Raw genomic sequence first — 14566 nt, forward strand, 5'->3', positions numbered from 1 at the left:
GGTTTATACCTGCCCATCTTTTGGGCTACTGTCTTTTTCCCCCTCACTCCCTACCCAGCTTTAATAGAAGATCAAAATTTCTAATATTGTGCTGAATAATATGCAATGACCTAGCCTGCCTTTTTGTATGTCAAAAATCTTGTATTTGAATTCAATTGTCAATCATATTTGTTATATGGCTGGCAATTACCAGTTTATCTGTTTTCAGAATAGAATTGACACGTTTAAAGGAAACATCAGTATAATTTCATAGAATAATTGATTTGTGGATTGCATGTATTTGTATTTGCATGCAGCTTCTTTTTTCAGTGTGTTATCTAAAATGCATTCTGTGTTTAATACAAAGGCCATTGGCAGTGTCCTTAAATCTAGAAAACAAGCTTCATTATTTAAAATAGATAACATTTTTAGACTCAAGACTCAAAACAGTGTTCACTTATAAAATTTAAAGGAGGCTTGATCGTATGGCACTTATCTAAGGACTTTGGGGACTTCCTTTTCATAGATTAAAAAAATATAGTTGAATTAAAAATTATAACAAGGACTTCAAAGAATACTATATTATTATTTAACAATATGTAGAAAGATTGGCAGTAAAATTTTACCAAACAGCATTGTCATTTAGTTTGAAAAACTAAAGTTAATAACAAGTAGAAATACTGTGGTAGATTATGCTGCATCTTCACTGGATATCTTTTTTCCCCCACCTGACATTGTGACTTTGCATAGCAAGTCACATAAGTATTTTGTTTCTTGGGGTATTTTTTTTTTCCATCGAGCTTCTGTTCATTAAAAAGTATTTCTGTACTGATTTTTATCACTGTAATCAAAATGAGATCTGTTGAAAAGTGAAAACCTTAATTTGGTTTTTGGTGAATGTCCTCATGCCTAACAATTTTATAGATAATCCAGTAGAAAATGTTGAATATAAGAAAGGCTAAAGGGAAACAGGCTCTGGATAAGGTATCAATTTTCTTGGCCCGATCAATGAATACCTTCCTCATTTCTTCAGGAGTAAGGGATGCAGACTGAACTGGATTATTGGACCCTTTTGGAACCACTCCGTCCTTTGCTTGTATACATGGTGGGCTCATTCCATAGCCTGTGAAATTGAACCGATTGTCCCTTATATCATCATCCTGTGAAAGAAAGAAGAAAGAAAGAAAGAAAGAAAGAAAGAAAGAAAGAAAGAAAGAAAGAAAGAAAGAATTAGAATTCTTGAACCTAAATATTTTTTGTCAAATTTACATCTTCATTTTTAAAAGGAAACTCTGTGTTTATAAGAAAATTTTCTTTTTTTTTTTGTCTAAATAATATAAATGGGAAAAAATGGTATCCCTTGTAAAAATAAAGAAGCTATTGAAAACAAAAACATTGCTGCTGCAAAGTGTAGGAAATGTCTTTAAATATTAGCTTGAAGATTTGTTGCTGCTTGACTTTTTAATTTTGAAATAGGGTTCTTCTGTCTTTTTTTCCATTCCCTGTCCTGTTATCTCTTACTCTTACATAGCCTTCTGCTTTTATCATTTCCCCTATTTCTTTTTTGTTTCTTTTCATGTGTAGTAACTCCTTTCCCTTACTCTATCATTAACCTGCTTTTGGTTTCTCTCTTTTTTTTTCTTCAAGAAAAACATACATCTGCCTGTGAACATATGTGAGTGATTTTGTTTATGGGAAAGAATGTTTACTATCGGCAGAAAGTCAACCTATACTGTATATACTGTAAATTAGTATACACGTTTGTCACATATAAAAATGGGTGGTGTACGCATATGACATGAGCTTCTCCTTTCAAGTTTGCTAATATGGTGTTGAAGAAGATCTATACTACTTGGAACAGGAGTGACCAACCTTGGCAACTTTAACACTTGTGGACATCAACTCCCAGAATTCGCTAGCTAGTCATGCTGACTGGGGAATTCTGAGAGTTGACGTCCAAAACTCTTAAGAGTTGCTAGGGTTAGACACTCTGGTTTAGAATATGACTTATACTTTTCAATTATGTGCCACAATGTAAAATTTATAACTGTCTAAAGAAGTACAGGTTTACTCAGCATGGGGCAAAGACGAAAGAATGATATCGGAAAAATGGTGTAATATATATGTGCAATCTTGGATCAAAAATAAGTATTTGCTTTCTGATTTAAAACTGGCCCTTTATTAATGACATGGAATGTGTGGTCAAAATTTTATGATGTATTTAAAATTGCACTGAATTATTTTCTCCATTAGTAATATATTTTAATACATTTTTTTCTGTTTTTGTTGTATTCTTTTTCAGTCTCTTTTTGTGTATTAAAGCAATAAAAATAAAATATGTGTGTCAAATGCACACATTTTAAAAAAAAGAATGTCAAGAATTGGTGTCAGAGTCAATAAGATGAATATTGGACATTTTCCAAGATTTTCTATAATTTTATACTATTTTTAATGTTCATTCTTCCTTTATGACATATAATCATCTTAAATTCAGAGATATTTTCCTTTCAAGAGATGGTATCTATTGCCACAGTGAAATGGGTAGCAAACAAATTTAATAAATAAATATGGTATTTAAACAAAATTTATAGTATCTACAGAATGTGATAAAAGAGTGAAGATGTTGGCTGGGACAGGATCTTGTTTTCCCCAAAATAAGACTCCACTGATAATAAGCCCAATCAGGCTTTTGAATGCATGGTAATAAGGCCAAGCGCTTGTTTCAGGGTTCAAAATATATATATATATATAAGACAGGGTCTTATTTTTGGGGAAACATGGTATATTGATGCTCTGTCTACTTTGGATGTGTATCTTCCATATACAGTCAGGTCCAGAAATATTGGGACATCGACACAATTCTAACATCTTTGGCTCTATACACCACCACAATGGAGTTGGAATGAAACAAACACAATGTGCGTTAACTGCAGACTGTCAGCTTTAATTTGAGGGTATGTACATCCAACTCAGGTGAACGGTGTAGGACTTACAGCAGTTTGTATATGTGCCTCCCACTTGTTAAGGGACCAAAAGTAATGGGACAGTTGGCTTCTCAGATGTTCCATGGCCAGGTGTGTGATATTCCCTCATTACCCCAATTACAATGTGCAGATAAAAGGCCCAGAGTTCATTTCAAGTATGCTATTTGCATTTGGAATCTGTTGCTGTCAACTCTCAAGATGAGATCCAAAGAGCTGTCACTACCAGTGAAGCAAGCCATTATTAGGCTGAAGAAACAAAACAAACCTATCAGAGAGATAGCAAGAACATTAGGCATGGCCAAAACAACTGTTTGAAACATTCTCAAAAAGAAGGACTGCACCGGTGAGCTCAGCAACACCAAAAGACCTGGGAGACCATGGAAAACAAGTGTGGTGGATGACCGAAGAATTCTTTCCCTGGTGAAGAAAACACCCTTCACAACAGTTGGCCAGATCAAGAACACTCTCCAGGAGATAGGTGTATGTGTGTCAAAGTCAACAATCAAGAGAAGACTTCACCAGAGTGAATACAGAGGGTTCACCACAAGATGTAAACCATTGGTGAGCTTCAAAAACAGGAAGGCCAGATTAGAGTTTGCCAAACAACATCTAACAAAGCCTTCACAGTTCTGGAACAAGATCCTATGGACAGATGAGACCAAGATCAACTTGTACCAGAGTGATGGGAAGAGAAGAGTATGGAGAAGGAAAGGAACTGCTCATGATCCTAAGCATACCACCTCATCAGTGAAGCATGGTGGTGGTAGTGTCATGGCGTGGGCATGTATGGCTGCCAATGGAACTGGTTCTCTTGTATTTATTGATGATGTGACTGCTGACAAAAGCAGCAGGATGAATTCTAAAGTGTTTTGGGCAATATTATCTGCTCACATTCAGCCAAATGCTGCAGAACTCATTGGATGGCACTTCATAGTGCAGATGGACAATGACCCAAAGCATACTGCAAAAGCAACCAAAGAGTTTTTGAAGGGACAGAAGTGGAATGTTATGCAATGGCCAAGTCAATCACCTGACCTGAATCCCATTGAGCATGCATTTCACTTGCTGAAGACAAAACTGAAGGGAAAATGCCCCAAGAACAAGCAGGAACTGAAGACAGTTGCAGTAGAGGCCTGGCAGAGCATCACCAGGGATGAAACCCAGCGTCTGGTGATGTCTATGCATTCCAGACTTCAGGCTGTGATTGACTGCAAAGGATTTGCAACCAAGTATTAAGAAGGGAAAGTTTGATTTATGATTATTATTCTGTCCCATTACTTTTGGTCCCTTAACAAGTGGGAGGAACATATGCAAACTGCTGTAAGTCCTACACCGTTCACCTGAGTTGGATGTACACACCCTCAAATTAAAGCTGACAGTCTGCAGTTAAAGCACATTGTGTTTGTTTCATCCAAACTCCATTGTGGTGGTGTATAGAGCCAAAGATGTTAGAATTGTGTCGATGTCCCAATATTTCTGGACCTGACTGTAGTATATATAAAAAACCATCAGAACTTCAGTTGCATAGTTGAGGCCAGCAATGTGAAACTTTTTACTATATGCTGTAGATATTTTACCATATTCTATAGATATATTTGGCTACTTTCTTGCCTCAATTTCTGCAGCTTTTCCCCCAGCTGTATCTTGTTTCCATTTTGATCCAAGTTCTGTGATTCAAAAAATGTAAATTAACTCCTATCTATTAAATGTTTTTTAGAAGTCTGTTTTCCTTAATATTATGAGGAATTATTACTAACTGCAAGGTGCCACTTTAGTGGGAAGATAACAGCATTCCATGTGCTTTGGCATATAGCCATGCTGGTCACGTGGTCACAAAAATAGCCTTCAGGCAACACTAGCTCCCTTGGCCAAGAAACAAAGATGAGCATTATGCCCTAGAATCGGACACGACTTTTATTAAAACTTTAGAAGGGTATCATGTATCCACCTAAATTTAGCTGTACTTGTTGTAGTTAAAGGGCAAACTGTAGAGCTTATGTGCTACTTCATTGGAGAAGGATCAGTCTAAATGTTGGATTTGGACTACTAGTCTATTTTTTATGTTACTAATTTGTATTTATTCATGATATTTTTTACTTCGGCAACTACAGAGATAACCTTAGAGAAGTTAGCAAAATGTTAATTCAGGCAGAGAAAAGAAGAAAATGTTAGAAAGAAATTTGAAAGTGACTCTAAACTGGCCTGCCTCCAAGGGCTGATTTGTTACTTGAATATTAAATGTGGGGAAAATATCTTGGAATGTAAATATGACCTCTCCATGTTTATGTTTATGTTTTATGTTTTATTAAATTTATATAGTGTCATGTGGCTACAAAGAAAAAGGTAAATACTGTTGTACTTACAACAGGCCTGGAGAATGTAGTAAGACTCTTTAAACTCTTGGGTAAAGGATGCCATAGGAAGACATGCTCTCTCCTTTGTTCCAGAGTGCAATATACATGATAGTTTATATTTAAGTAAGGAAGCCAGATTCCATTGGGCATTAGAAAAAACATTAATGTATTTGTCAATGGAATTAATTAACCAGAGAGGTGGTAGGCTTCCTTTCACTGAATGTGTTCAAAAAAGCTAAAATAGCCATCTGTGGGAGACATTTTAATTTAGATTCCTGCATTGAGTAGGACATGATCACCTAAATGCCCACTTCAAACTTTATGATTGTGATTCTAGTTAATGATGGGCCAATTTACATTTTAATTTTGGCAAGTCATCACATCAGATAATTTGTCATGCCATTTCTTCATGACATATGTTGTTCTTAAAAAGCCACTGTTTTTAGAAGATTTTTGCATATACAGTATGTATATCAATGAATTATCCACAAGTGAGCTTGATTAAAAATGTTTTACATCAAACAGTCAAATGAATACAGCCATGTAGAAAATTGCTTTGAAAACCTGCAGATGGAGCCAAACCAATTCATAAAAATTGCGAAAACTTAATATAGCAATTCACATGTGTGGCTCGTGGCAACAAGCAAACAAAATGCTTTTATGGATTTGCTGCAACTATTGAAGTCCACAAAACCAAGAGAAGGAAATTTAAAGTGAGCATAACCCGAATAGTTAGAGTGCAGTATTGCAGGCTACTTCTGCTGACTGCTGGCTGCCTGCAATTTAGCAGTTCAAATTTCACCAGGCTCAAGGTTGACTCAGCCTTCCATCCTTCCGAGGTGGGTAAAATGAGGACCCAGATTGTTGGGGGCAATACGCTGACTCTGTAAACCACATAGAGAGGGCTGTAAAGCACTGTAAAGTGGTATATAAGTCTAAGTGCCATTGCTATTGCTAATAATTGTATGTGTTATTTTATTTTATATTTTTGTTTAGTAATATTTTTATACTATCCAGGGATATGTTATTTGAATTGGGGTCGCTTCCATGTGACACCTCTCCTGCGTGAGCTGCATTGGCTTCCAGTGGTCTTCTGGGCACGTTTCAAGGTGTTGGTTACCACCTTTAAAGCACTCCATGGCATAGGACCTGGGTATTTGCGGTATTTGCGGGACCGCCTTCTGCCGCCGATAGCCTCCTACCAACCAGTACGCTCCCACAGAGAGGGACTCTTCAGGGTGCCGTCAGCCAGGCAATGTCGGCTGGCGACCCCCAGGGGGAGGGCCTTCTCTGTGGCAGCTCCTGACCTCTGGAACTATTTGCCCCCGGAGATAAGAAGGATATCGGATCTCCGGGTCTTTCGACGTGCCCTGAAAACTTTTCTTTTCCATCAAGCAGGGCTGGCGTGAAAACCTCCCCCCCCTTTTTTTAGTTTTTTAGTTTTTTAGCTTTTAATCTGTCACTGGGTTTTAATTCGAATTGTTTTAAATTTGGGCCAAAGTATGTAATTCTTTTAATAATTTTAAATTTTGTATTGGTATATGTTTTAGTTCTGGCTGTGCACCGCGCTGAGTCCACTAGGAGAAGGGCGGTATACAAATTGAATAAAGTAATAATAAATAATAATAAATAATAAAATAAAATAAAATAAAATAAAATAAAATAAAATAAAATAAAATAAAATAAAATAAATATATAATGTGTTGAGTACGTTTGTGCACGTTACATAGAAATGGATCTGGAGGAACTGATTTAGTCACTGCAATAGCTGAACTATTGGGGCTGGACAGAATATAATTCTTTAAAAAGACTGTCAATGTAGATGTGTAATTGTAGCACAGTAAAATATAACATTAAGAAACTACAGATATTCATTCAAACCAGCTGTTTAAATTAGCCAACAATTCATAAATATTGAAGAGCCTTTTCATTGCTATGATTTAATATTTAATGTAGTGTAAATCCAGTATTGTGTGTGGGAAAATGGGCTTAACTGTGTTACCTCAAATATGAAGTAATGGAATATGCAGCATAGATAATCTGTACCCATGTCATGTAAAGACTCAGTCCGAGGGAAAGAGAAATATGTCTTACAATTTCAAAGAAGCAACATCCACACATAGTCATTGGTGCAGCTTTACTTGGCACTTTATACTGTAATCCAGATATAATCCTTGTTTTTTTTGACATTCCCATTATACGATTGTATAAAGATCACAGGGGTATGCAGAAATCTCATAGTTATTTAATACATTAGTGTTATTTAATACACTTCCTTATATTAAGGTACTTATGACAGAATCAGAAAAAAAATCTTTAAAATAGAAAAACTTCTATATCCACTCTTCATTACTCCCTGCATATATTTTGCCTCCACTTACCCTAAAATCAGGGGTGAAATCCAGCAAGTTCTGATAGGTTTCGGAGAACTGGTAGTGGAAATTTTGAGTAGTTTGGAGAACTGGCAGATACCAGTCTAGCTGGTCCCAGAGTGGGAAGGGAATGGGAATTTTGCAGTATACTTCCCCTGCCATGCCCACCAAGCCACGCCCACCAAGCCATACCAGGCCCACTAAGCCATGCCCAAAGAACCGGCAGTAAAAAAAATTGAATTTCACCATTAAAATCAACCATGGCATTTATAATTCCCATGGTATAATGATACTCTTTGGATACCTTGCCTTCTGCTATTCTATTGTATGTTGTCAAAAACACATAGACAAATCTTCAGTTTATTGCATCATTGTTTAAAATTAATTCTGAGGTGTAAAAAATAGTTTTGACCCTTGTAATATGCCTCACATTTTTAACATCTATTTGACATGAAGTAATTCTTCTTGCCTCCCACCCACATAAAAAGAAAACTGCATTACAAGTTCCTTTTTCTCTTCATTTAAAAAGCTAACTATATTAATCATTTTTCTTCCATAGAATGATTGTAGGAAATAATGTTAAGATAGCTCAAATAATCTGTTTCCATAATAAATCAATCTTTTAGTATTTTGGTGACATTAAACTTTGCAGAAACCTCTACATGATTCTTTTAATTCTTTTAAACCCTTATTTTGAAGACATCACAAAATTTATGAATTACATATGCTTTGTGTCAACCAAATACAAAATGTCATTCTAGATCAATGTCTAAAATGTCATTGTTTTACAAGACACTTTAGAACAATCTATCATTGTTATAAAATTGTCAGAATTTTGTTGCTGCTTATATTTCTGTAACCTGTGCTTGTCATATTTACCTTATTCTTCTTTCTCTTTCGGTGAAATCTTAACAGTTCTTTATGTTGCCTTGACACAAAATTTACAGCTGCGTATTCCAGAAGTGCGGAGAACACAAAAAGCAAGCAAACAGCCATCCAGATGTCAATAGCCTTGACATATGATACCTATAGATAGTACAGAGTAGAAGATTGCTGGTATAAAAACATAGGACAGTGTAATGTCTCCAAATGTCAAGGGAAGAAAATGTGTCTATTCAAATCATAGTAAAGAGTCAACTGCAACAAAAGGATTAAAGAGGAAAATATGTATGTCCTACAAGCTACATTATTAGAAAGGCATTTTAGTGTCAAAACAGTATCTTAAGACTTTATCTTTATGACATTCCATGTTAGGCAAAAATATGCTAGATCACCTGAAGTAACCATCACAGTTTATTCATAGTGAAAGGCAGAAAACTTTGACTCAAATTATTGAATGTTTGGTATTCCGTTTATGATGCTTTATGGCTTGCATCATTCTACAAGAATTATCAGGTAAACAAATCAGATAGACATAACTGCCACAATTTGTTTTCTGTAAAATGAAATAAAATAATTTAGTTTGTTTTCATTTTTTTAAAATAATAACTCACTGTTCTTATGGCTATGGATATTTGATGGCTTGACTAATGCTACTTGTCAATAATAGCTATGATTACAGAAAGAAATGTAGAACCCTGTTACAAAAATAAAATAGTAATCCATACTATATTGTAAAGTCTACCTTATTTAGAAATATACAGTATATATCTTGTAAGATGCAATGACATATTTATATTTCTATATTCAACTAACTTTAATATTTATAATATAAGAACAGTTTTAACAGTTACCGTAATATGAGAAACAATTATCTATAATCAATCAAAATGAAAACTTTCAGAAGGACTCACCTTTGGGAGTGAAGCCCGTGATCCTGAACTCTGGGTTGTCATAGTGAGTACCGTTGTTATACCTAGAGCCACTCTAGCTGGAGCGGCATCCATGTTGATCCAAAACGACACCCATGATAGTATGACAATCAGGAGACTGGGAATATACATTTGAATGAGATAATATCCCATCTGCCTTTCAAGATGGAATCGAACTTCAATGCAGGTAAACTTTCCTGATTATAACAGAGAACAACTGTTAGAGGAACCAGTTTTATTCCATTATCAGCTGCCCTTGATTCAATGACAAAATAATGTCAAATACTTTTTGTTTGTAATGTATTACAACATGCCTCACTAATTGTTCATATACTTGTTCTTTTATTTATTGTATCTGTATTTTACAACTCCCATAGTTCTCATTCAAGTTCCTGGAAATAAGAGCATTTAATGATCTGCTTGTGAATTCCAGTCAATGTGATTAAACCAATCTTGCGTGGAGTAGTACAAACAAATTGCATGCTTATAATAGTCAAACTCTTTGTAAGCAACTTGGGTACAGCTGAATTCTCCCCAGTGCCCAAGGTTATGAGGCAGAAAATCCTGTGAGGATTTCCAGGATGAATCCAGATTTAATTTTACTTTAGGGAACCTGTGGCCCATTGGGTCATCTTTTCACAGATATTTCCTTATCAGATTTCTCAATTTCTTCAACAATGACAGAATTTCCTTGAAAAAATTGACAGTATCTTCCCTGAAAATAACCCATTTTGAACATTTTGTATTGTATCAGAAACTGTTTTATGATAATTTAAATGTCATAAAATGTTTTATAAAATCTGCTGAATTTCAATTCCACAGGAATCAAAGGTACTGAATTTTGGACACATTCTGTAAGATAACTGATTTGTCGTACTTTGGTTCAAAAGAAGTCCCACAATGTACAGTTTTGTTCAGTTAAATGTTACAGAGAGTTGTATAGAATAATCTACAGAAAATATCCATTTAAATAACTTTAAAGCAAATAGAATTCATTTTAAGAGATTTAAATAGATAATTAAAGATGGAGTTACTTCAGTAATAATGTTAATAATAACAATTAGCTGTCTAAAACTCACTTTACTTTGCTTCTTTGTAGGGTTGATGCTAACAACAAACAAAAGGAATGCAAAAATATGTGCAAAATGCAACAATAATTGTTTCTTTGAAAATCGGAGGTAATCAACATGTTACTATTCCTACTTATTACACTATGATCATTTTCTTTAATCAACAGTGGCAGAAGCACAGCTGTTCCCAGTGGTCATAACGATGCTTGATTTCCTGCTTTGATAAATATCCAGCAGCATTCCAGATGTAAAACATTTGTAAAGCCAAAAAACATAGGGGAGCAGCAGCAGAATCATTATTTTATCATAATGACATAGGAAGTTTTTTTCCCCTGAATCAGCTATCTCTAGTTTTTTAATATCAATATCAATATTTATGTTCTCCTTTATAGTCCTGAAATTGGAGGTAGCAAATTAAAATAAAATTAGTTTAATAAAACTAATCATATATTTGAAACTGAGGACAAAACCCTTCAAAATACTATAAAATAGGACTCTCATGTACAATGTTTTTACCTAATTTTGTCTACACTCATGCAAATTCTCTAAATTCTACAATTTTCCTAGAAAAAAAAAAAACTTTGACTTTATTTCTTTCACTGTACTAGATTTTCTGTTCCCTAATATTTTGTGATTGATGTTATTACCTATTCAATTGCCACTCCATGTTGAAGTTAAGATGTGTGTTATGAAACTCTTCTCCTTGATATAAATATTCCTTGGCCCAAGAATCATTACTACTCTGTGATTAACTACACATTGAATATATGCTTGGAGAACAAACAGTTACAATGTTCTTTCAATTGTCAAAACACTGAGTAGATTTCCTACCTGTATTGTAGTGTTTTGTGCAGTAACAAAGATCTTTATCTTCTTTCAACAAAAACTGTGGCAAAGTAAGTCCTTCAGCTACTTGTACAGCACCATTTTCTTGCCATTCAAATACAAGATCATTCATTGTATAACCAACTAGGAAAGGAAGTAAAAAAAATGTTGAATGGAAATTAACACACATTTAATGCCAACATTTTCTCCAATTCAACCATGCAGGATCAAATATAAAAAACAATACCGTTGTCAAATAAAAATCTCTGTATCACTTACATGTGGCTCATATTAAATTATGTGTGTGAAATTTAAAGTGTATGAACTTCTGAAGTATTATATGAGAAAATGCAACTTCTGAACCAGTCATGTCATTGCTTTATTAATTTTAATTCATAAATTAAGACATGCTTTTGCCTCGATTGAAGTAATATACCAATAATTTTATCATATACAGATAGTCCTCAACTTACAACAGTTCTTTTAGTGACTATTCAAAGTTACAACAGCACCATTTTCCACACTTATAGCCCCATCACATGATCAGAATTCAGACACTTGGCAACTGGTTCATATTTATGATGTTCCAGGGTCATGTGATCACCTTTTGCAGCCTTCTGACAAGCAAAGATTCAGGTAACTACTTGTCTCTAACTTAACAACTACAGTGGTTCACTTAACAACAGTGGCAAGAAAGGTCATAAAATGGACAAAATTCACTTAATAAATGTCTCACTTAGCAACATAAATTTTGGAGCTCAGTTGTGGTTGTAAGTTGAGGATATCTGTATTTAATAAGAATCTGATCCAACTAATTATATAGTATAGAAGTTATTATGGTGGTAAGTTCATATAAAATCTAATTACAATTATACCACTTCAAGAAAAACACTCTATTAAACTTAATAACTGATGATGTTAGAGATATGCATTATGAATTCTGACCTGCATCTAATTCTTTTATTTTTGCTAACAGAGATCATAAATTCCCAAAAGCAGAAGAGGAAGCTAGATCCAGGTGTTCTGAAAGTAAAATGGCTTCTATAAAATATTGCTAAAGACAAAGTTGCAGGAATTGCAGAGAACCCATTTGGTGCAGGGGTTGAGATGCTGGCCTAAAAACCAGGAGACTTCCCAAAGCCAACTTTGGGCCAGTCCCTCTTTCAGCTCAATCCATTTTACAAAATTGTGGTGGGGAAAAATTGGAGCAGGATTATTAGATATGTTCACTATTTTGTACTGTATGTATGTATGTATGTATGTATGTATGTATGTATGTATGTACATACACCCTGCCAACAAAAGTGCATATAGTCAAGGCTATGGTTTTCCCAGTTGCAATGTATAGTTGTGAAAGTTGGACCATAAGAAAGGCTGAGCGCCAAAGTTGAGGCCTTTGAACTATGGTGCTGGAGAAGACTCTTGTGAGTCCCTTGGACTGCAAGGCGATCAAACTGGTCAGTCCTAGAGGAGATCAACCCTGAATGCTCTTTAGAAGGCCAGATCCTGAAGATGAAACTCAAATGCTTTGGCCATCTAATGAGAAGGAAGAACTCACTGGAGAAGAGCCTAATGCTGGGAAAGATTGAGGGAAAAAGAAGAAGGGGATGACAGAGAACAAGGTGGCTGGATGGAGCTCAAGCAGTAGGCATGAGCTTAAATGGACTCCAGAGGATGGTAGAGGATCGTAGAGGACAGGAAGGCCTGGAGGCATATTGTCCATGGGATCGCAATGGATCGGACATGACTTCGCAACTAACAACAAATATATATGTATCGATAATAATAGAAACACCAGTAGAATTATTTAAAATCTTACAACGTGATGCAATTAAGGTACTAAACACAGTTTGTAGGAAAGTATGGAAGTTGAAGCAATACCTCAAATACTAGAAAGGATCAATTTGTAAAAGCCGTAGTGAGGCAGTGGTTATAATGTAAATGAATATATGTCTAAGTGTTATTGCTAAATGCTATTGCTATTTGAAGACAAAAATAAAAGTAGTACTAAGAAAAGACAAAACTACCAAATGTTTTCACTTATCACATGTGGTAGTAAGATAAAGCTAAAGATTTTGCAATTCAGATCTTGAGAATAACTGGAACCAAAACAGTTAGGTATACAAACCGGAGTGAAAATGGGCTTTCAATATCAAATTGCTAACTTCTAATAGATAATGGTAAATTGAAGGAACTTCAGAAAGATCCTTATTTTTTTCTTTATTTCCTATACAAAGAGTTTAGAATACATTGTATATTCCTCATTGTAGAATCCTCTTAAAATGTGAGCAAAACTGACCATTTATCTATTAAAGAATTTATATAATGTTAAGAGTCAACTATTAAAATGGGCTATGGGACAATAAATATCTTCAAAATTGGAAAGGATTGCATCAATATGGATATAAAAACCTTATTTATTTAATTCAAGAAAACCTCAGAAATGTTAATGGTACCACAATGATAGGGAGTGAGGAAGACTCAAGGAATTTCTTGTCAAAGATAAAAGCAAATACAGAAGCTGCTCTGCTGCCAATAATAAAAAATAGCTAAGATTTTGTCAACAAGAACTTCCAACCTATGTTAAAAGATAAAGTTAAAGAATCTTCCTAAGCTTTCTCTTGATAGGCTTAAAAATTACAGGGTAAGTGTAGTCATGAAACAGAGTCATCTGCTACATGGGAAAAATACTATGATAGATCTAAACAAAATATTAAAATGCAAAGAAAACATACTGACAGCAGTATGCTATGATTTTATTAGTTACATACCGTAGTTGTGAAAACTGGATCAGAAAATCTAAACAAAAAATGATGTGTTTGAACTGTGATGTGACAAAATAGTTGAGAATACCTTGAACAAGAAGAAAAACAAAAACCTCAGTACTAAATAAAAGAAAACAAGACAACTCAGGAAAAGCATTAATAACAAAACTAAAGGTAACTATTTTGTACATATAATGTTAAGTCAAAAGATAGTGAAAAGACCCTGTTGTTTGGAAAATAAAAGCTATTGAAAGAAAGGCTGACAGAAGACAAAGTGACCACAATCTCTCACAAATATAAGCTTACAAATGCTCAGGAAAACAGTTACTGTCAGATAATCCTAGAGCAGGGGTGTCAAACTCACATTGTCACAGCAGCGTCATGTGATGTATCGGGACTTTTTTCT

At 34.7% G+C, this 14566-nt stretch overlaps 1 protein-coding gene across 1 annotated transcript in view; it reads right to left on the bottom strand.

Annotated features, from left to right (window-relative positions):
- Nucleotides 1-857: 857 nt before the first annotated feature.
- Nucleotides 858-14566, bottom strand: part of GLRA3 (glycine receptor alpha 3) — a 77260-nt gene continuing 63551 nt past the window's right edge. Inside the window, exons 6-9 of the mRNA XM_070948547.1 lie at nucleotides 11402-11539; nucleotides 9483-9697; nucleotides 8569-8715; nucleotides 858-1139 (exon numbers count right to left, since the gene is read on the bottom strand). Coding sequence (XP_070804648.1) covers nucleotides 858-1139; nucleotides 8569-8715; nucleotides 9483-9697; nucleotides 11402-11539 — 782 coding nt within the window. The remainder of the gene's footprint in view (nucleotides 1140-8568; nucleotides 8716-9482; nucleotides 9698-11401; nucleotides 11540-14566) is intronic.

The sequence above is a fragment of the Pituophis catenifer genome, unplaced genomic scaffold (genome assembly GCF_029215685.1).
Source record: "Pituophis catenifer annectens isolate HBS135680 unplaced genomic scaffold, rPitCat1.0.hap2 SCAF_8, whole genome shotgun sequence".
NCBI classification, from domain to species: Eukaryota; Metazoa; Chordata; class Lepidosauria; order Squamata; family Colubridae; genus Pituophis; species Pituophis catenifer.